The sequence below is a fragment of the Ambystoma mexicanum genome, chromosome 3p (genome assembly GCF_040938575.1).
Source record: "Ambystoma mexicanum isolate Mex_15411 chromosome 3p, UKY_AmexF1_1, whole genome shotgun sequence".
In the NCBI taxonomy this organism is placed as follows: domain Eukaryota; kingdom Metazoa; phylum Chordata; class Amphibia; order Caudata; family Ambystomatidae; genus Ambystoma; species Ambystoma mexicanum.
This window is the reverse complement of record NC_090925.1, coordinates 163,945,051-163,965,782: the sequence shown is the minus strand read 5'-3', so window position 1 is coordinate 163,965,782 and position 20,732 is coordinate 163,945,051. Positions and strand designations below refer to the sequence as shown.

Genomic DNA, 20,732 nt, shown 5'->3' with positions numbered 1-20,732 from the left:
TCTGGATCCCTTAATTGACTTGGTTTGGTGGAGAGGCCCCGAAAGATGCCTATGCTGTGTGCCCCAAATATACTTCCCTAGACTGGTTGCACCTTTTAGCCTCTGTGCGCACATGTGTATGTAGGGGTGGACTGACCTATAGCGAACTCTGGGGATTTCCCGGTAGGCATCTGCACCTTGGGCCTCTTTTCTGTGGTATTTCCAAATGTTCCTGCAGGAAAACAGTGGGGCGTCCTGAACATGTGTAATATGGGGCTACTTTGAACATTATTTCCAGGGCCTCTTTTGGTTCCCAGTCCACCACTGCCTGTGTGGCAGAGGCATGACAGTTTGATTTAGAAAGAACGCATGGAGTGGTCTCCGAACAGTCTTTCAGAAATCATTTTTGCGTCTTTCGAGAAAATAATGTTTTCGCTCCCCACCGTTTGATAATGCCAGGATCTCATACGTTCCTGGCAGACTTGTGTTTGAGTATTTCTGCCCATTTTCATGGCCCCACCTGTTGGATGACCACCTAAAAGCAGTACCTCATGATCGCCATATGATGTAATTACCAGTAGCAGCATATACATAGAAATGTGGGCAAATGATGGAAAATGGTGCAGATACCATCTAAAAATAAAAAGAATATTACATTTTGTTCGCCTTATAGTATACCTAAACCCTGTTGGCTACTACCATTATTTAGACATTTAAACATACGTATTGGGGAAACGCCTATGCAATTTTATTATCAAACCGAAAAGCAATCAAAGATAGTCGGGGTTGCTGCACACATGTGGAAATCAAGGAAAACATGGAGAAGGGGAGACTGTAGCACATAATTAAAAATGATGTCCAGAAGAGTTGAAGATGTTAAAATTATTGCGATGGTTCTTACTTAACAGAAAAATTGCTTTGGTGTTAAACAAGATATTTTTTAATTTTACAATAGTTGTGTATATATATATATATATATATATATATTTGCAATTTGCATTTACTTCATTTTTATTGTATTTATTTAGTGTTGGGACTGAATGATAATTGTTGTAGGACTTTTTATGCATGCACTGAAATAAACCTACGATTGAATTGAATTGATATAATGATCAGGTGATCGCTATCAAGCAGGACATCCTAGCATCCATCTTTACAAATGCCCACCTCAGATTCCTGGTTGAGAAACACTCTGTTGACTAAACATTTTATAAAAATGTATAAAGTTGTGGCACCATGAATTCACTATTTGGGCTGGGCTCAATATTCACAGTGCTGGTTCTTTTGATGAGCAGTTGGGTCTATTTTTATAATAAGCCCTGCCGCAATGATCACATGGGGATGGAGCTATGAAAACAAGATGACACACCTTACAAGGATAGTAACTTCTTACTCTGTATTGCTGTTATCTGTGCTCTGCTCCGTAGCTCCATTGTACATACACAACTATCTGCTTCCGATTGTCTACGCTATTGCGAAATACAGTCACTGATTTTTAAAAACCCTGCCCAAGGCACTGCTGGTTTAAATGTGAAATGTGAATGTGTTTCAGCACTGTTTTTACTTTAGATGTGCATCAGGGCTTTCTCCATAGCTAAACTCCACAGGTCCTTACAGGTGATCGTGCTCTGTATGGTGCTGTCGTGGTCTATGGCGATGACTGTGACTTCGTAGGGACGGGCTCCTGCTTCCCCTCCAGCCTGCTCCCCCCTCAGGCAGCAGCACTTCACAAACACGCAGATGATGCCACATGTCAGCAGCAGCATTCCCAGTGCCACGATCAACCTGCATGGAAAGAGGAATACACGGACTAATAAACGGATTCCTGTGGAAGGAGCAGCCTTGCATATTACTTTACAGGTTATGCTGCAAGGCTTTAGTACTGTGCCAAATCACAACTGTAGGGGTCTCTGCGCGCTTTTCTTGTCTGGGAGTTAATATATTGTACCCCCACCTGGGGTGTCCAAACCTGGGTCTGTGGAGAACCAAGAGTAGGGGGAAGATCAGAAGATGGGAAAGCGGGTGATATGCCAAAGACATAGAGATGGGGTGACGTAGAGGGGGAAATGGAATGTTTTGTGAGAGCTTGGGTGGTTTGGATCCATTAAGGTTGGTCACCGATTAGGATTGCAGAAAGGAGCATATAATCTAAAAAGGACTGGAATCAAATGGAATTTCTATGTGAAGCATTCCATAAGAATGTAATAACACAACGTGCTTGGCTGCATGGTGACCTTGCAATGTGCACCAACTGCCCAGTCCAATCATCGTGGCCTTTTTACTACTTGACTAATTACCTTTTATATTTTTCCATATGAAAATCCAGAAGAGTAAATCTGGACTACCAAGCCTGAACGCTTCATGTGGCCCCGTCTAGAATAGACTGTGTGAAAGGGGAGTGTATCTCAAGAACACAAGGGTAGAATGGGCTGCGATGGAACTGTGGACACATTCTAGGATATGCTGCAGGCCGGGCACTCAAAGAGGCATAAATAGTGCCTCATTCTGAAGATATATTGTCTGAGAGTGCAGTTATTGCGAAGACCAGGGTTCCTGTGCAGGTGGCTGCATATGTTACATGACTGTTAGCGCACAAGGCTGTGACACACTGGCATAGTGCTTTATGCCACAGTAAGGCCACCACACGGCACTGAGAAGTGTCAAGGAAATCTTTCAGGCTTCAAGCCAATAATGCGAGCACCAGTGTACCCAAATGCCAACACTGGGCAGTGCCATAGTAGAGAGAAGCGGGTGATCCTGAAGACGGTTACAGGTTAGAGTGGTTTCCAGTATGCAGGCTTTCTCATGAGGTTACAGCCTTGAGGCTGCTGCCTGAGCAGTCATTGGATGCTGCCAGCAAACATTTGATGAGACATTTTAGAGACTAGACTCTTAGATGGTTGCTGGTCTCCTTGGGGAACAATCGCTATATAAACCACCCCTTTCCAACCACTTCCCAGAGTTGTCTAGTTGAGTTAACAGTTGGCATTAGGGTGAATCAAGATATTTCCTGGGATAACAGCTCTGCAAATTGGACATCCTTCTATTAGTAAAACACTGAACAGTCTTGATATGAGAAGTAATGTATAACACACCTGTACACAAGTGTTTCTAGGTGCGACAAGACAAGGAAGGGTAGACATAGGGAGGACAAAACAAATGATCTTACTAGGCCTTGTGTCATTCAGTTTGTGCAAGGGGGAGGGAGGAGGAGAAGTGCCAGGAGGAGGGGGACAGCAGAGTGCAGTGGCAAAGATGCAGTAAGTGCTGCCAGGGTGGTGGCTCAAGTAAGTGCAGGGAGGCAGGGGACAGTAGGGTTGCAGATACAGTCCCTTAGTGGGTGGGAGGCCCGGAGGCAGTACAAGGGGCTACTGGTCATGCAGGAACCTGGTGCCAGTGAGGTTCAGTGGGTGGCCAGGTAACTAGTTAGCGCAGCAGATGGGTGCATCAGCAAGAAAGAGAGATAAAGCGGACTCGAAGAGGAAGGTCTTGAGTTGCTTCCGGAATCTTAGGTGGTCTGGCTCAAGTCTGAGAGAGGCAGGGAGGCTGTTCCAGAGAGAGCTCCCAGCTGAGGTCAGAGATCTACCCCCCACTCTCTGCCTGGAGAAGCGTCTGACACTCAGAGTTGGAGGTGGACGAGCGCAGGGCTCAAGAAGGAAGATGCTTAGGAAGAGACCGTTGGATGTAGTGTGGGCCCTGGCCCCAAAAAGCCTTGCGGATGATGCAGAAGGTCTTGATCTTGATCCTTGCAGCCACCAGGAGCCAGTGGAGGCATTTCTGGGCTGGAGAGATACGATCCATGGGCTTGAAGCCAAGGACAAGTCTTGCAGTCCTGTTCTGGATTAGTTGCAAAGGATGAAGAGTAGAGACAGGCAGATTTAGAAAGAGGATGTTGCAGTAGTCTTGCTAGCCTAGAGAGAACTAAGGCTCTGGGGACAGTGGGCCTGGGGGAAAGTGAGAAAATGAAGAATAGCTCTGAGGAGGTGCAGCTGGTAGTGTGACTTCTTAGAGATGTCAGCGATCTGAGGAGAGATGGAGAGGGTAGGGTCGAAGGTGACTGCAATGTTCTTCGCCTCACAGGAAGGTGCGGGTAGAGGGCCCAGGGTGGGTGGCCAGAGTCAAAGAGGGAAAGCCGGAGCAGGAGTCACAATGAGAAGGATCTCAGTCTTACTGGCATTAATGCCGAGATTGTTGGAGGCACACGATTCCTTAATCATGGATAGACAGTCGGGTATGAGCAAGAGAGCAGAGGAGACTGAGGGGAGCCTGAAGGAGAGATGAGTGCCATCCGCATTACACTGCAAATTAGAACAGAAGGTAGAGATGAGGTGGGCCAGAGGCGCCAAATAATGGTTTAAGAGCCAGGGTGATAAGTTAGAACCCTGGGGAACACCACATGTAGAGACAGAGGTGGTAGAGAGAAAGGACCCAAGTTGGACCTGGGAGGGTCGATCAGAGAGAAAGGAGCCCTGATACTGTGATGCCCAGGTTTTCATGGAGGTGATTGATCAGGATGGCGTGATTGACCGTATCGAAAGCAGAGGATAGATCATGGAGAATGAGGGCAGAAGGCAAGTTAGCGTCAAAATGATAGAGCAAGTCTTCACAGGTGTTTAGGAGAGCAGTTTCTGTGCTTCTGGCTGCTCTAAAGCCAGACTGGTGGTCATGGAGACAACCAACAGATTCAGTGTGGAGAGTAAGCTGGGAGATGCCCAGCTTTTCCAGGAGTTTGCCCTGGAAAGGAGTGATGGAGATCAGGCGGTAATTTGCCAGAGAGGAAGGAACGGCAGAGGGCTTCATGAGGAGGGGGTGCGCACAAGGGAGTGCTTTAGGGGGGAAGGGAAGTTTCCAGTGGCAAAAGAGTGATTGTCGAAATCGGCCAAGGCTCGAGCGAGAGTGTCGATGTGGTCCTTGATGGTTCCGGAGGAGCAGATGAGCACCTGCTTTATACAAGACTTTAATCGATCGGACTTGTCTAGAAACGTCGTCGGGAGTGAACACGGGGAAGGAGGAGAAAGGAAGAGGAGAGATGGCCAGAGTGGGCCGGGAGAGGTAGAGAGAGAAGAAGAGGAGAGAGAAGACAAGATGTCCTGAGTTTTAGTGGTGAAGTGAGAAACCAGTGCCTTGCAAAGTGCCTGGGAGGGAACAGGAGAGGTGGAGACTGCATTAGGATTGGCCAGCTGCTTGCAGATTTTGAAAAGTTCGGCCGAGTTGTTAGGGGCCGCAGAGATGAGGGCATGGATGTAAGCTCTCTTCTTGGACAGGACAGAGAGTCTATATTGCCTTTGGAGCAGGCGGCAAGCCAGTTTGTCGGAGGATGACCCTGATGTCCTCTACTTCCTCTCAGCCACCCTACACTTGCGTTTAAAGGTGGCCAGGTCAGAATCATACCAAGAGTTGCAGTTCAGGGGAAAGGACATCAAGAGTATTAGTGATTGAGAGATACAGGTTTGAGAAGACCGTGTCACAGAGGACAGTATTTCAGCCCAAAGTCAAGAGAAAGTGCTTGCAACACAAATGGATTTACTCCAAAATGGACACCCTGGCAAATGAAATGGTGATCCTGGCAGCTTATACACATCGGAACTCTTTCAATAATAACAGAGAATGTTGCATTAAAATATGTCAAAACACAAATTAATTAGCCCTATAGCTAACTCCCAGATCAAGGAACTAGCTGGATAAATAGGATGTGAAATCCTTCAAAATACCATTTCAAAACTAAATCGCATTACATTAATACATTAAAAATCTGTGGAAACACACATCAATTTGCACCAACATTGCTGCCCAGACAAAGCAGTGTGAGAAGTGTATGGTAATTCAAACTATTTCCAAGTACCTCTTCCTTTGAGGGGTTTTCAGGAGGAGCATGCATCCATCTTTGAATTTGGTGGAGAGAGAAACCAAACAGAGTTTTAAATGCCCTCCCTCACTCCCACACAAACTCACCCCGAATGCCACATTTGCTTCTAATGCCTTATCCCTAGCTAATTCTCTAAAGGAGTTAGGTTTCATATAACACATCGTCAGCCCCACGCATTCCAAAGGCCAAATCCTTGAATGGCTGACCGACATAAACTGCAACATTGCCATTACCTCCAATCAGCCTCATCCTTGGATGGATCATAACATCATTCTCTTCAATATACCTATCCCTATCCTCTCTCCTACCCTGGCTGTACCTCTCCCCCCTACAGCCACGCAGAGCTCCAGAAGCATCATTAAATCCTGCATTCGGCCCCTACTGGAAGAGCTAGTCTGCACCTTGAATCTTCGGTCAGGCACCCTGTCACCCCGTTAGTCTTGTATAACCATACACTCACACAGGCTATCAACACTGTGGCTTCACTCACACTGTGGAAATCTAAAGCTATCACTCACTGCAATGTTTGGTTCTCCCCTGACCTCAAAACCCTCCACCTATTCAAACGAGAAGCTGAAACTAAATAGAAAAACAACCCCATTGAGCTAAGCAAAGCTTGCTTCACACTTGCAGCAAGTAATTACAAGAAGGCCATTCTCAAAGAAAAGAGCTCTACCTACAACACAAGAATCATGAAGGCGAACTCTAGTACTGGGGAGCTCTTCAGTATAATGCTTGAGCTTGAGTCTTCTGCGCCCCCTCCTACAAACCGCAGGCAGGATAGCTCCTGGTGCGTTAACATCCAAAATGCCTCATTACACACAATTAAAACACTCCAAAATAGATCATCTTTAAGAAAAATTCCATAAGCAGTGTCACAACTGCCACCCCTACTCCTGTGCTTCAGGCCATCCTACAAATCCTTCTTCTTTTGACTTCAAACCAGTCTCTGAAATCGAAGTAAGTCAAATCAGCAAAGACCCTAAACCCCCCCGCTGTCAAGGAGACGTCTGCCCAGCAGCAGCCATCAAGGACTATGCTGAACCACTTGCACCTTTCATTGCCACCCTCATCAATGCCTCTTTCTCCTCTTGCTCTGTGCGTACCTGCATTAAGGATGCCTGGGACCTTCCACTAGCAAATAAAACACCCTTAACCACACCATCCCCATAAATAAAAGCCCCATCACCACTGCCCCCTTCCTTCTTAAAATCCTGGATCGTGCAGCGTACCTACAGATCCAGTTCTACCTGGATGCAAACAACCCCTTGGGCCTTCCCCAATCTGGCTTCTGACCTGGCCACAGCACTGGATCTGCTTTGCTCGATCTAAAGAACCAACTGAACGAGATCAAAGATGCCAGCAACTCAGCCCTGCTCATTTTGCTAGACTTGCCGGCGGTCTTTGACTTGGTGGACTACCAAACCTTATGCCATCATCTTGCATCTGCAGCACATTTCTCACTGGAAGCTATCATCTGGATCACTTCCTCCCTATCTGAAAGGTCCATGAGAGTGTTTTCAATGATCGCTGCAGCCCCACTAGCTCCTGTCACATGCAGCATCCTGCAAGGGTCATGTGTTTCCCCAACCCGTTACAACATATTCACAAAAGCCTTTTTGAACGACTTGACAACAAAGAAAACTCTTACACTGCTACACGTATGATATGCAGATTGTTCTCCCTCTCACGGGAAACTATGATACTGAGGCCAACAACCTGCACTCAGTCTACCACACAGGCTTGGATGGCGTCCCACCTCCTCTGCCTTAATGACGATAAGGCTGAGAATCTCTTGGTTGGCAAGCTAGACCAATCTTACAAAACGTTCATCTTAGAGGTCAACGCCATCCAGGTGTCTAGCAATGTCAAACTCTGGGTGTATACCTCCACTCCACCCTGACTCTATCAAAGTAGGTCATTGCAATTGCCTCCTCCGCGGATCATACTTCCAAACTAGTCAACGCATGCAGACCGTTTCTAAACGCCAAAAATTGCATCACCAGTGCCAGAGCACTTATTGGTTCCAGATTGGATTATTGCAACACCCTATTTGCAGGTACCCCCTGTTGCAACATTAATAAACTCCAAATCATTCCAAACAGGGCTCTCAGGGCTGCTCTGAACATCCCAAAGCATGAACATTTCTCAGCTGCAAGAAAAGACACGCACTGGTTACATATCCCTGGCCTCATCGTCTTTAAAACATTAGCTTTCATGCATAAACACTTCTCCAGCATGGCTACGAAATACCTTTTCCAAAAATGCTCCAAAGTTCAATCATCTAGACTTACCCATGCCTCCTACTGTTACCAACACTACATCTCGTGCTACAGGTGAGAGAGATCTGTGGGTCTAGTTTACCAGTCATAGCCTCCAAAAACTGGAACTCCTTACCGCCATCATTGAGATCTGAACAATTCGACTGGGCGCTCTGTAAAACCACCTCAAGATTCTACTATTGACTGGACCTTCTCCTGCCAGCACATGTGCAAAACAAAACTATAAAGGGAACGGAATAGGTCAAACATTCCTTTCCTGGTAAGGATAATGACAAAAATTGTAATCTTAAAAAAAAAAAAATTAGGGTCATATTTACAAAAACGAATGCAAATTAAAAATCCACAGAGGAGAAAAGTTCTCGCGAAATCTCAACACCCCAAGATAATGGCGCCCCGGATGCAACTATTTGTGATAAACTCTTTTCCAATATTTCAGGATGATCCTTTTTACAATGCTTTTTAGAAGTTAAGTATATTGCTAATGAGGGATTGTTTTATTATTTCCTGTTGAATATGAGTCTATTTGAATTTAATGTTATCCTACATTTTGAACGTTTTAGGTGCGTTAAATCTTAGTGAACACGTAGCAGCTAATTGTGTTGAGAGTAATATTTGGAAATAATGGAAGTTCTATCCTGGAATCATTATGGGGACAAAAAAAAGAAATGCCACATATTGTTTCCAAAGATCAGACATTCTCAATATCTGACCCCTTAACACATCTATTAATTTTCTTATATTTTTCTGAGCATTTAAAATTCCAAGAATAATGCCCCGACCCTAGATTCAATCTTGCTTCAAAAAAACTGCGTTAACAGATACGTGCACAGAAAAATTACATTACTTTTTGTGGCATGATCATCCTTACAAACTTATTTTTTCCTATGACCATCATCTTTTGATTTGTTTCCACAGGATACTTATTTTCTTCCATTTTGGTACATAGTTTAGTCTAATTATCTCGTGTAGGCCTGCTGTGTGATCACCCGTGCTAGTCTGTATTATTCAGTGTAATTGGATGGTATGAAACATGCAGAGTGGTGGTTTGCTATTTTTCAGGGAGATTACAGCTCTGTCACTCCTCCTGTATTCCAGTAGAATACTACTTGCTAAAATTTACTGAGGAACAGCGCGTATGCACGGAGCTACCGGGTGTTCATTTTATTGTTTTGTAACCTATCTGACCCCGTCTTTAACCATTCTTACATTTTGAAATTGCTTCCGGAATGTCACTATGGTCACATGTAGATTGCAATTTGTTTGTCAGAATGTATTATTCATACCAGGGCACTTTATTATTTTCTATTGGTTTTTCATATTTGTATTGTGTTTTCCATTTTGGTTTGAAAATTAAGCTTTAAATGTGTTAGCAATTTCTTCTCAGTTGGTCAACATTGGCTTCTACATTGCATATGGTTTAAATGTCTTTTTGGGCTTCTAGTGTATGCCAAAATGCTTGCCACATTTTACAATCATTGTATTGCTGTCTTTTAGTGCCTTTAAAATCTCTTTATGTATGTGGTGATTCGTTTACATGGCCCTTATTAACTGTCCATACTTCATGGGCACTCTTGTCCCTTGCACACCTATATTTACTGAATTGACATCAGTCAGTATTCTAGAAGATTTTCATGAAAGATTATAGAAATGTACCTCAGTATTCCTTTCCACTGAAAGAAAATTGAAGAAACTTTGATTATATTCTTGTATGAGAAATTTACTCTCAATTTTGTCTGACTATTATCGTCAATTTCAATGATGGTGTATGCTCGACAAAAAGGCAGTCAAGTAACCAAATACTATTCACAAAGGTTTTTTTTTCAACATTTGTTCAATCAACAAATAATTTCTCTTCTTCAGGAGCAATATCTCACTTCCTCTTCAGTATTCATAATGCAAATATATTCCTAGAAAACAAATTTAAAGGGATGGGGATGCCCACTTCTGATACCAGAGTCATTGTTTTCTTCCTTGCACCCTTAACATATCATAAATCCCCTTTAGCTAGATCCTAGCTTTACATATTCTAAAAACAATAATCTGCAATTATTTAATTTGGTGTGCTTAGCAACTTCTCAGTCTTGTGTAGCCCTTATTAACTGTGTCATTGATTTTTATTCTCAATTTTTAATCATTGGTAAAATGTTCTTAGGAAGCTTCTGGACCTCCAGATGGTTTGGCCTGCAACCCCTTCCACTCTAATTTACATTCGGTGGTGAGGGTACAATGAATCATTGGCCAACACATCAAGAGGCCGACAGGTGGCCTACCCTTCCAACAATTTGGATTATGCTATTGACTTCACAATCTATTCAAGCAATTTACAGTATTGTGGCGCCACATGTTACCATTTGAAAAATGTTCCAAGTTTTATGATTTTTGTGTATGAATTATTCCATTTGAGTAACACCATTTCCCCCAAGTGTTTTGCCTTTTAGCAATGCACTACTCAGAGTGTTTTGGGCATACTGTTTGAATTATTTCTAATGAGCTCCCAGCTATTTCAAGGTAATTTATCCATGAACTATGTTTGTGTTTGTTTTCTAAAAGAGTATAAACTGGGTTTGCAATTTACATAATCCACCATATATTGTTTAATCAGAGATCATGTATCATTATTTTGTACTTGTACCTATAGTTTCTTTCCCTTTAGGTATGTCCTCCCTATGTATTTTTGTCAATGAGTCTATTTCTGCTGTATATATTAAGGAGCGCTGCTGCATGTTTTCATGCAATTAAGGCCTGAAAGAGGGTCCCATAACCAACGACATTTGGCTACAATTCCGCTGAGCTTTTCAGATCACTTCAGCACAGGATCACTGTGTACCTGCAGAATTTCTGCCTCATGTCCTTCACAGAGAATTGTTGTATTACTCTTTTTTATTAAATATGTCTTTTTCTATGATTATGGGAGACCCATTAATTAAATATTTTTGTGTCAGAACTTGTTTCCCAACCATTCTGAACTGACCCTGTGTTAATTTAACCAGTTTTGCCTCGGCCAGCTTTAATTGTTGAATACTTTTTGATTTAGATCTAAAATAGTTAGGATGTGAAATAAAGATATTTGTCCATCATTTCACATTCCTTATAGAAAGTGAACCATCTTTCTCAGAGGGTTGGGGGTTGATCACTTTCTCTACCTTTTTCTACAATATTCATAGCTCATTTTTGACTTTGGAACCCGTCTTTCCTGCACCCCCAAGTGGAATTCTTTTCTTTGTCCAAATGAGTTGTTCTATCCCTATCTTTCCTAAGCCTGTGGTATTTCAGTCTGCTACCAGATATGATGTTTGCAGTATCTAGAATGGTTTTACACCCGCTTTGTGGTGGCCGTGAGGCAGGGTTTGTGTCTATTTTTCCATGAAGACCAATGCTTGTCTCTCATGGCACAGCATCTTTTTTTAAGAGAACATTTCTGAGGGTATCTGGTCTTTCTATCGAAAATTATGAATTGAATTGCCTTTCCAACGAAAAGCATATTCATTGAATAATTTTCAATGATTCATTTCGATGGATAATTAGGGTTAGGGGTAGGGTTAGATTAGGGACAAGGGTTAGATTTAGGGTTAGACTAAGGGTTAGACTAAGGGTTAGATTAGGGTTAGATTAGGGTTAGGGGTTAGGGTTGGATTTAGGGTTAGATAAATGGTTAGATTAAGGGTTACATTAGGATTAGATTAGGGTTTGGGTTGGGTTAGGGGGTGTGAGGGTTGGGAGAGTTCTGGGGGACCCCCCAAATATACAATACACTTTTAAACGTGACAAGGAGCTGGCCAGTTCCAACATTTCAGCACTGGACAGCTCCATGTAATGCATCAACATGCTATTTTTTATATTTTAAAGTGCGTTTCCATCTAAACTTGTCAATTTATATATTTGATGGACTGGTTTCTATGGAAATGCACTTTTACATGTAAAAGATAGCATTTCGATGCAATGGCATTCGATGGATTTCCATCGATGGATTTGCATTTTGATGCATTTCCATCGATGGAAAGCCCATAACTGACAAGCAGCTGGCCTTTGGACGTGCATATCCTTGATGCTATAAAAGCCTTGCCACTTTTCCTGCATCCCATTCCCATTGGCGAGCCAATCCAACCAACAGCAATTTGTACCTTTGGCTCCCAGGGTGTGACACCATCATCGGCACAGACCTAAATGTAACCTGCAAATCACTGGTTGGAAATGCTAGAGGTTCAGGTCTAGCGTCCCTTCCTTTTGAGAAGGATAGATTGAAAACCATTCAGTTGGGTAACAGCATTAGTAAACACACATGGTCAATACTGTATTATGCAAGCACCTGTTATCTGCTACATCCCACCTTTAGCACATATACACCTTCTGCTCACTTACCAAATGTACCAGAGCTGCAACCAGTCTGTCTTCGGGCAACTAAAGGAAGCAAAGCAGACATTGAGACATCATTGAGACAAAACACCCAGAAATGAAGCTCTCTCTTTTGGAAATATTGTTCGCATTGCAGTCGGTCTGCTGTGTGCATTATACACATGTGATATGATATGATAGGTTATTTATAATGCACTTAATACCCAGACGTTTCTAAGCGCTGACCTGAGGATCGAACCTGTGTCACTCCGTGTCGTCTTGCTTCCAAGGCGAGCATATTGCCCTTGAGTTCCTCCAATGTCCAGCCAATAGGGAGTTAGAGCACTGTAGCCCTGTCAGCTACCAGAATGTGTAACATTAGAGAGAAGCAGGCATTATATTGGCCAAGCCAGATGGCAAAGATTGAGGGGCATGACCAGATGTAATGATGTAAAGGGAAAAGAGGGGAGTGTTGATTGAAAAGGCAGAGAAAGAGGGAGAGGGAATAATGGGCATATATAGGGTGATAGTTTGGAAATATGCCTAGGCTATAATGGACATATAGAAGGGACATGTTCTGAAAGATGCTATAGACATAATGGGTAGTGTTAGGGAGAATTCTCTTATAAGGCTAATTTCCCAAACCTAGTGAGTCCCCCAGCAGCTTTGCTGGATTTTCTGGGGGTATGTTTTTTTCTCCTGCTAAGAGTGAGACTCTTTTCCTCCCACTCTTAGGCATGATTTGAGGTATGTCTTTGACTTATTGTGTGCTTATGGGCTATGGGGTATTTTACTACATAGGGTATCATCTGTTTTAGTGTATGTGTTATGCAGCACCCTCAGTGCAGTAACACAGGGGTGTCATAGTGACCCCCAAACATAGACTCCATACCCTGGGACTGACTACTGTCGCCCAGGGCATGTAAAGTCACCTTTGGCTTTACTAGTCGAAAATTATGAACAGAACCAGTACAAACCATCATATTGTGGAAGTACTGGAAGGGGTTAATTAGATTGCCCCTGGGTCTGTTTCCAAGGGGGCACTGTCCAGTCCCCCCTTGTCGAGTTTCTGGGTGGTGGCAGTGGTTACCACGCGAAATATTCCACCGGAATATTTCCTCTGGGATTTTCCCATTGATTTTAAACGCACCCATTTTTTGGTGCAATGTTAAAGATACCGCCGGTTTATTTATTTAATATAAAATCACTGGTTGGGTCTTTTCACCAGAACTCTTTTCCAAAATGGTGTTTGTGTCCGTCTCTGTAACTCCAACCAAGGTTGGGCCCTTTGTTCCACTTTTTGGCAGGCTTATCCACAGAAGCCCTCCAGCTGGTGCCACTCTGTCTGGGTTCCAAAGGATGGGTGGGGGGGGGAATTGGCACCCTGGACTGCATTGCTTTAGCAACGCAAGTCACACTCTGTTCTGATTGGCCCAGTGGTGAGCCACCCGGCTCACCACTTAGCATGTATGAGTGACAGCTGTTGAATGGGTTTTTTTCTGCATGAAAGCAGGGCTTTGGGACTGGAACTTCAGAAGTCGCCACATGACCTAAGAAATCCGAAGAGGGGAGAAGCTGAGCCATCTGCAACGACGACACCACCGGTGGAGCCCTGCTGCAACGATCTCACCACTTTCCCGACGACAAGAGAAGATCTTCTGCTGTAAGAGTCTTCTCCCTTTGAGCTGGTGGGAACAACCAGTTCGCCATTCGCCTTCCAGGAGGTCCCTTGGTCGAATCACCAGTGCGTAGCACCACGGCGGCTGGATAGCCCAGCTTCAACACTGTGACCGCGAATAAAAGGAACGCACCTTTTAATCGAACAAACTCCACGGCTCGTCTCTTCCCTGGGCAGTGCAACGACTCGAAGTTTCCTCCTCGACGAGATCTTCTCTTCCCCTGGTCGAAACCACGAACTGCACCCGCTGCTAGGAACAACTTCCACCGCTGGAGCTTCCTCACTTTTAAAGGGACTGTGTTCCCCCTGGCCTCCCTTTCCACGTTTTGCTAAAGGTGACACTTAAATCCTTGGCTTTCCAACTGGGTTGGCCCCCAGACCTTCTAACTTTACCTTTCGCATCAAACCAACCTCTTTTGAACATTTTTTGCAAAGACTTTAGTGCATTTTAAACTGCCTGATCTTGGGCACATTCCGCCTTGCTCCATTTAAAGTGGGCCTGACCTATGAACTTTGGCTCTACAGTAGACTCTGCCTTCACTAACTTGCTGTGGTCTTAGAAAAGTGTTGGGAACTGTTTTATTTTCATGACCTGCCTTTTTCTCTCCCTTTAACTTAATTATTGGAGTGCCATCTAAGTTATGCGCTCACATCTGTTTTTATAAATAGTGGTGTTTTGACCTAGACTTGTCTAATAATTATTAAGGGATGTGTGTATACTTTTCTGATTGTGTTTGAACTTGCTTTGATCTATAGTGCTTAGTGTATTTCCGAAAGTGTGTTTTAAATAAATAATTATATACTTTTGATACCAAGCTCTGGTCAGTGTTTGCTTGCTCTACTGAGTTTTTAGCCCTATTGTGTATCCTCTGTATACTGCCCTACTCTGACTGCTCAGCCACAGCTACCAGGTAAATCTGAATGGTGCGGACTGCTACGAATTGGGTTTACTGCTTGCTCCTGTAGTCTTAGTCTTCTTGCAGTGTTCCCCAAGGGAACTGCACAGGATTATGCCTAACAGGCATATATAGGGGATAACTTTGAAAAGAGGCCAGGGCTATACTGGGCATATACCCCTGAAAGAATCCAAATACATAAGAAGCATGTAGAGTGGCAACATGGTCAAGGTGGTAATACTCGGGTATAGCAGGATGCCTTCTGAAAGGGGCCAGGGATATAATGGGCATAAAGAGTTTGGGTGGGCGAGAATACCTCTTAGAAGGGAATGGAAATAGAGAGGTTGACACCTACAGCAAGAGGCCAAGGACTGGATGGTCAAATCACTCAATCCCTTCCCTGACCCCAAAAAAACATTAATCCCTATGCTTCAGTCAAGCACATTTTGTCAGCACTTGACACCCGACGCCTGTACTTACCCTTGCACTTGCCACCACCTGGCCGCACTTCCTATTTATTGTTTTATTTATTTTACTGTTTATCCTATGTACTGCACTACCACCTCCCCCTTTCCCCTCGCACTTTTCCCCTTCCCTCACCACTGCACTTGCGCGATCTCAATGTCACCTGACCTAGTAAAATCGTTGTCTTTGTCCTCCCACTGTTCCCCCCTTGCCTCGTCGTGCCTTGAAACACTTGTGTATAGGCGCGTTATAAATGGCATATCATATCATACAGAAGGGCACAAAACGATAACATCTTTCATCATTGGGAGACAAAATGTAAAGGGGAGCCGTAGAGTAAAGTGCGCTTGAGGCATAAACTCCTGCACTTTCTTCTCCCGTTTGGTGCCTTCTTGGCGTCCTCCTTCTACAACGAGATCTGTTTGGGCCTTCTATATGGTCGCCCATGGCCTCTGCATTTCTTTAGGTTTTCAGACTTGAACATATTTGCAATCCCAGGTGAGACCCACCTGAGACCTCACCTATCGACCGCTCCTTAGCAGTGAAGTGACTTCTCCCCACATTGCAAGCCTGACTGTGTTTAGATCCTAAACAAATTCAGTGGCAGCTGCATTTTCTGGCTGGGAATTATATCACTTCTGTCTACAAAGGTAACTGAAGTTCAGCTCACACTGCACTGAAGGATGGGGTGGGCGTGGGGCAAAAGGGAGCCCCCCCCCCTTTGCTTACCTTATACCTCGTATTGCAATTCATACAGTAGTCCTTTTAGGTAGGCAACCTACCTTTGTGATGGGGGTCATTATTTCACCCATACCTGACCCGGAAGCATAGCATTCCAGCCATCCGGTGTCCCAAAGTGCTTGCTTCCAATGTGAAGTACTGCACCAGGGCTCTCAATGTATACCTGCTGAGAAGTGGCGCTATTCTCCCATTTAACATAGCGCAGGCTGTCAGAGAAGTGCCAATATTGCATATTTAATGAAACGCCATAACCTTCTTTAGAAGGTGGAGTTGCTGTGGACACTTTGTGGGGAGTAAGTAGTTCACCAGTTATCTGGAAACGGAACCTTCTTCAGGTTCCCATCACTGCAATGGCGTCGCGTCAGCAATCTAATGTGTTTTGTGTGCAGTGATATATGTGTCCCGAGGATAGTATTGTCCTGCCGTGTGTGTGACCTTCTCCATTGTCTTTCCAGCTGGGACTGCTTTTAGTTTCACCTCTTTGAATTTAGGCACGAGCCCGTTGGCAACTATGTTTTTACCTATAGGGGGTGAAGATTTTAGTTGGATCATGAGCGTGATCGTGAAAGCACTGTTCACCAGAGTTTGAGTTTGTCGATATCTAGATACACACAGTGTAGGGGAAAAGAAGTTAAAGGGTTAATAATCGGGCCTGGGAAGAGTTCTTCCAAGAACAAGTGTTTTGCGCTAATTGTGCAGAAAGGTTCTTGGGTGTCTTTCAAAAGATCTCTATTAGAAATGGGTCAACAAGTGGGTAGCCAAGGTCTAAAGGGGCAGATGGCATCTTCTCTTTAGACATCATGCCTATGTCTGTCTCTTCACCTGGGGGGGCTCTTGCATTAGTTGCTTGAACTGGAGGCTGTTTAGATGATCCAAACTTACAGCGCTGAAGAGCAAGCTCACTGCCTGAACCACCCATGCATTCAAATCTCCTTGAAGGTAAAGGTGTGGATGGGGAGTGTGGCAGATGTCTGGAGCCTGGATATGAAATTGTATGCCATGTTATTGTTAACTGCATTTATACAGCGCAGTGTACTCCGGAAGGCAGCATGGTCCCGCAGCACCGGAGACTCCACATTAGGAGAGGTGGAATGGGGTGGGGTTTTAATTGTGTGTGTCTCTGTTTGCAGAGCTGCACTTATCCAGCACCCTGACTATGTCCAAAGATTTGGCAGGTGATGTTAGAGCCAGGGAAGGTCATCTCTGCTACAGCCGAGGCGCTATATTCCGAGGTCCATGTCTGTTCAAAATGGAAGATTTTCAAGGCATGCTCAGTAATAAGATCTGAGATGGGCACTCTGTGCTTTACCACACGTCAGTCATTGATTAACACACACTGCACCGCGTATGTGAGGTGGCCTCACTCACCCTCAAGAGAGAAACAGTGAAGCAATCAGTTCTATGGACCTCATTGGCACTCAATGCAGAACTACCAAACAAAATGGCGTCCCCATACCTCCCATAGACTACCATGCCACTTCCATGAATTTTCACTTTTTGCTAACAGGATCCAAATATTGGTGTCTATGGTCGCGCCCATTGATATTCACAGACCCAATCCATTCAAAGTCTAACTTTCTGGATAGACCGTACACCCACCTCCTTGACAACTCTCCAAGAAATATTTCCTTCCTCAAACCATGAAGCAACTTAAGTAACCGTGTAGGAGCACGCTTGGTCATATCTGCCTTGCAGAAGTTTGGCCGATACTTCCCTGACTCATGGAGCATTCTGTGGCAGTCTGAAACATGGACAGGCTGCCCACCTCTTAAGCTGTTTAAGACTCTATAATACGGAACAAGTGCCAATGGCCTTCGCTCCTTTAAAAAACATTGGTAAGCTGTGTTTCTCAACAACATCAAATTATGCATGGTTATTGAAGTTAAAATAATTAAGTGGTTCTCCTACTTTCTGAAGGATTATGCCTAATTGGTTAAACTTCCAAAGTCAATTCCTCCCCCTATTTGAATATAGTAAGCTGTCCTGCAAGATTCCATCCTCTTGCCAATGTTATTCAACATTGATATACAAGCAAAAACCTCGGCATCTCCATGCATTAATGGGCAGTACTATCTCATTGCCTTAAAAAAGGTTCAACATGCTGCAACTAGAGTGAGCTCTGGTGTCTGACAGCAGGAGCATATCGCGCCACGATTCATCTTCCTACGCTGGCCTCTGAGCTCTGGCATCTGACAGCAGGAGCATATCCTGGCTTCAGAGATCTGGCATCTGACGGCACAATCACACAACACCATGCCTCATCTCCCTACACTGGCTTCTGAAATCTAGCATCTGACAGCATGAGCACCTTGTGCCAATCTTCATCTCCCTACACTGGTGTCTGGGCTCCTGTGTCTGATAGAATGAGCACATCACGCACACTTCATCTCCCTGCACTGCCGTCTGGCATCTGATGGTATGAGCACGTTGCACCCAGCGTCATCCCCTACACTGGTGTCTGAGCTCTGTTCTTTGATAGCATGAGCACATCACGCACACTTCATCTCCCTACAGTGGCGTCTGAGCTCTGGTGTCTGACAGCATGAGCACATCGTGCCACGGGTCATCTTACTACACTCTCTGGGCTCTGGTGTCCAAAAGAATGAGCACATCACGCACGCTTTATCTCCCTACACTGACGTCTAGCATCTGATGGTATGAGCACTTTGCACCATGCGTCATCCTCTACGCTGGCTTCTGAGTCATGGCGTAAGGCGGTATGACTACATCGCGCCACGCTCCTTGTCCCTGATGTGCCTTCAGCCTGATATGTTTCATTTCAAGTCCATTAATGGTTACCTGGGTTCCTTCACTCTGTATTTGTTATAAGTGCTCTGTATTTTTCGATACCTGAACCTGTCACCCGCTGGCGTTCTGATCCGCTCTTTATAAAACCACATAAATAATTACAGTAGCATGTATTCTACTCACTTTTCTGCATCCTGGCAGGCATCGTCACACCGTGCCGCCCCAAAGCACTGGTAGTGGAAAAGAAATCATGGGAGAAACATTACAATAGAATCTGGGGAGAGGAACCATGAGACACACACTCCGCTTAACCATTCTGAAAATGGCCAAATCACCTCCCAGCTCCTAGATACAGTGGTAACTATCTGACCACTCTACTTTTATTCAGACCGCTAACGGAACAATTCCATTTCATAATATTGTGAGCAAAATAAAGTTTCCCTTAATATCGACCTCATCATATCTGTAGCCAAAATTTCTATTAAATACACATCACATGGTGCAAAAATCAATCCCGTGACTGTTCATTACAATGGTTTTTATGTACAATATCAAAGTTTACCTTTTGCCCAAATTTTTTGTTGTTGTAAAATCAGTGCAGTTTGGGGTAGATACATGTAAACCTTTTGGCTGCAGATGTCTCCCTCCACTCACCCCAAACTCTATCCAAACCAATTCTTAATTTTTTGTTGATTCTATTTTTGGACTCATTATTTTGACCTAATTTATTTTCCGCTCGATATTTTGATATGCCACTGATCTGTGATTTCACACAGAGCCATGTCAAGTACAATAGCATAGCTCTCAGAACCCACTTAGCAAATCAAGAATTTTGTGAATTAAAAATTTAGCCATCAATAAGATAATTAAGAAATTTACAACAAATAAATGGTAAAATGAAACACCTGGATACCTCTAGGGTTGAACACTCTACAAGGAGCACGCAGTAATTGGAGACCTCTCCTTCAACAGGAGAGAGGCTGCTGCCCATGACTTTGCCACATACTTCTGTAAAGTAGCTCCAAGATCAGACAGCTGAACACCCCATCTTTCAATTCCTACTCCACCTCGAATTCCCATTGCATCCTCTCTTGCCTTCTTTTCACCTGCCAACCTCTCTGAATTGTCACTATTGTCTGGACTGCTCGCCCTTCCCCTGCCCCGTTTCTCCATCTGTACCTCACACAATCCAGGATCAATCACCACGCCCCTGCTCTTACTGCTCCACTCTCTCCTTTCCCTCTTTTGTTACCGGCTATAAAATAGCTGCTGACTGGTGCATTTTAAAAATAATAGCCTGTGCTGTGTGGGGTGCATTCAAAGGCCACAAACAGAAGTCCTTTAGACATGAACAGCAATATTTTAAACACTCAAACCAAAGATGGCTTGCCATGTGTTTCTTTTTCAAGTAAAATTGAAGAGCCATGTGGAAAAGGGGCCTACGTGTCATTACCAAAGGAAAAGCAGCATTTTAATTCACAAAAGAAGGACCCATCAAAGATCCCTTTCCCATGGAAAACAGGAGTTTTAAACAGAGATACAAATACGGCTTGCATATGTGTGTGCTGGTGTGTGCAAGTAAAATCGGTTTAAATGTGAAAATGTATCACTGCTCACAGAAAAATGTCAGGAGAAAGACGAGATGTGCGGGTTAACAAAAAGCATGTATATTATGTTTTACATACAAAACACCAGTAACATTTGAAAAGCCACTTTGTTTTCATGGAAAAATGTCAGCCCAAGAC

The 20,732-nt window shown here is 44.0% G+C and overlaps 1 protein-coding gene across 1 annotated transcript in view; it reads right to left on the bottom strand.

Annotated features, from left to right (window-relative positions):
• Positions 1–20,732, bottom strand: part of TMEM52B (transmembrane protein 52B) — a 58,014-nt gene that overhangs the window by 3,476 nt on the left and 33,806 nt on the right. The window contains exons 3-5 of the mRNA XM_069650547.1: positions 19,171–19,217; positions 12,487–12,525; positions 1,595–1,764 (exon numbers count right to left, since the gene is read on the bottom strand). Coding sequence (XP_069506648.1) covers positions 1,595–1,764; positions 12,487–12,525; positions 19,171–19,217 — 256 coding nt within the window. The remainder of the gene's footprint in view (positions 1–1,594; positions 1,765–12,486; positions 12,526–19,170; positions 19,218–20,732) is intronic.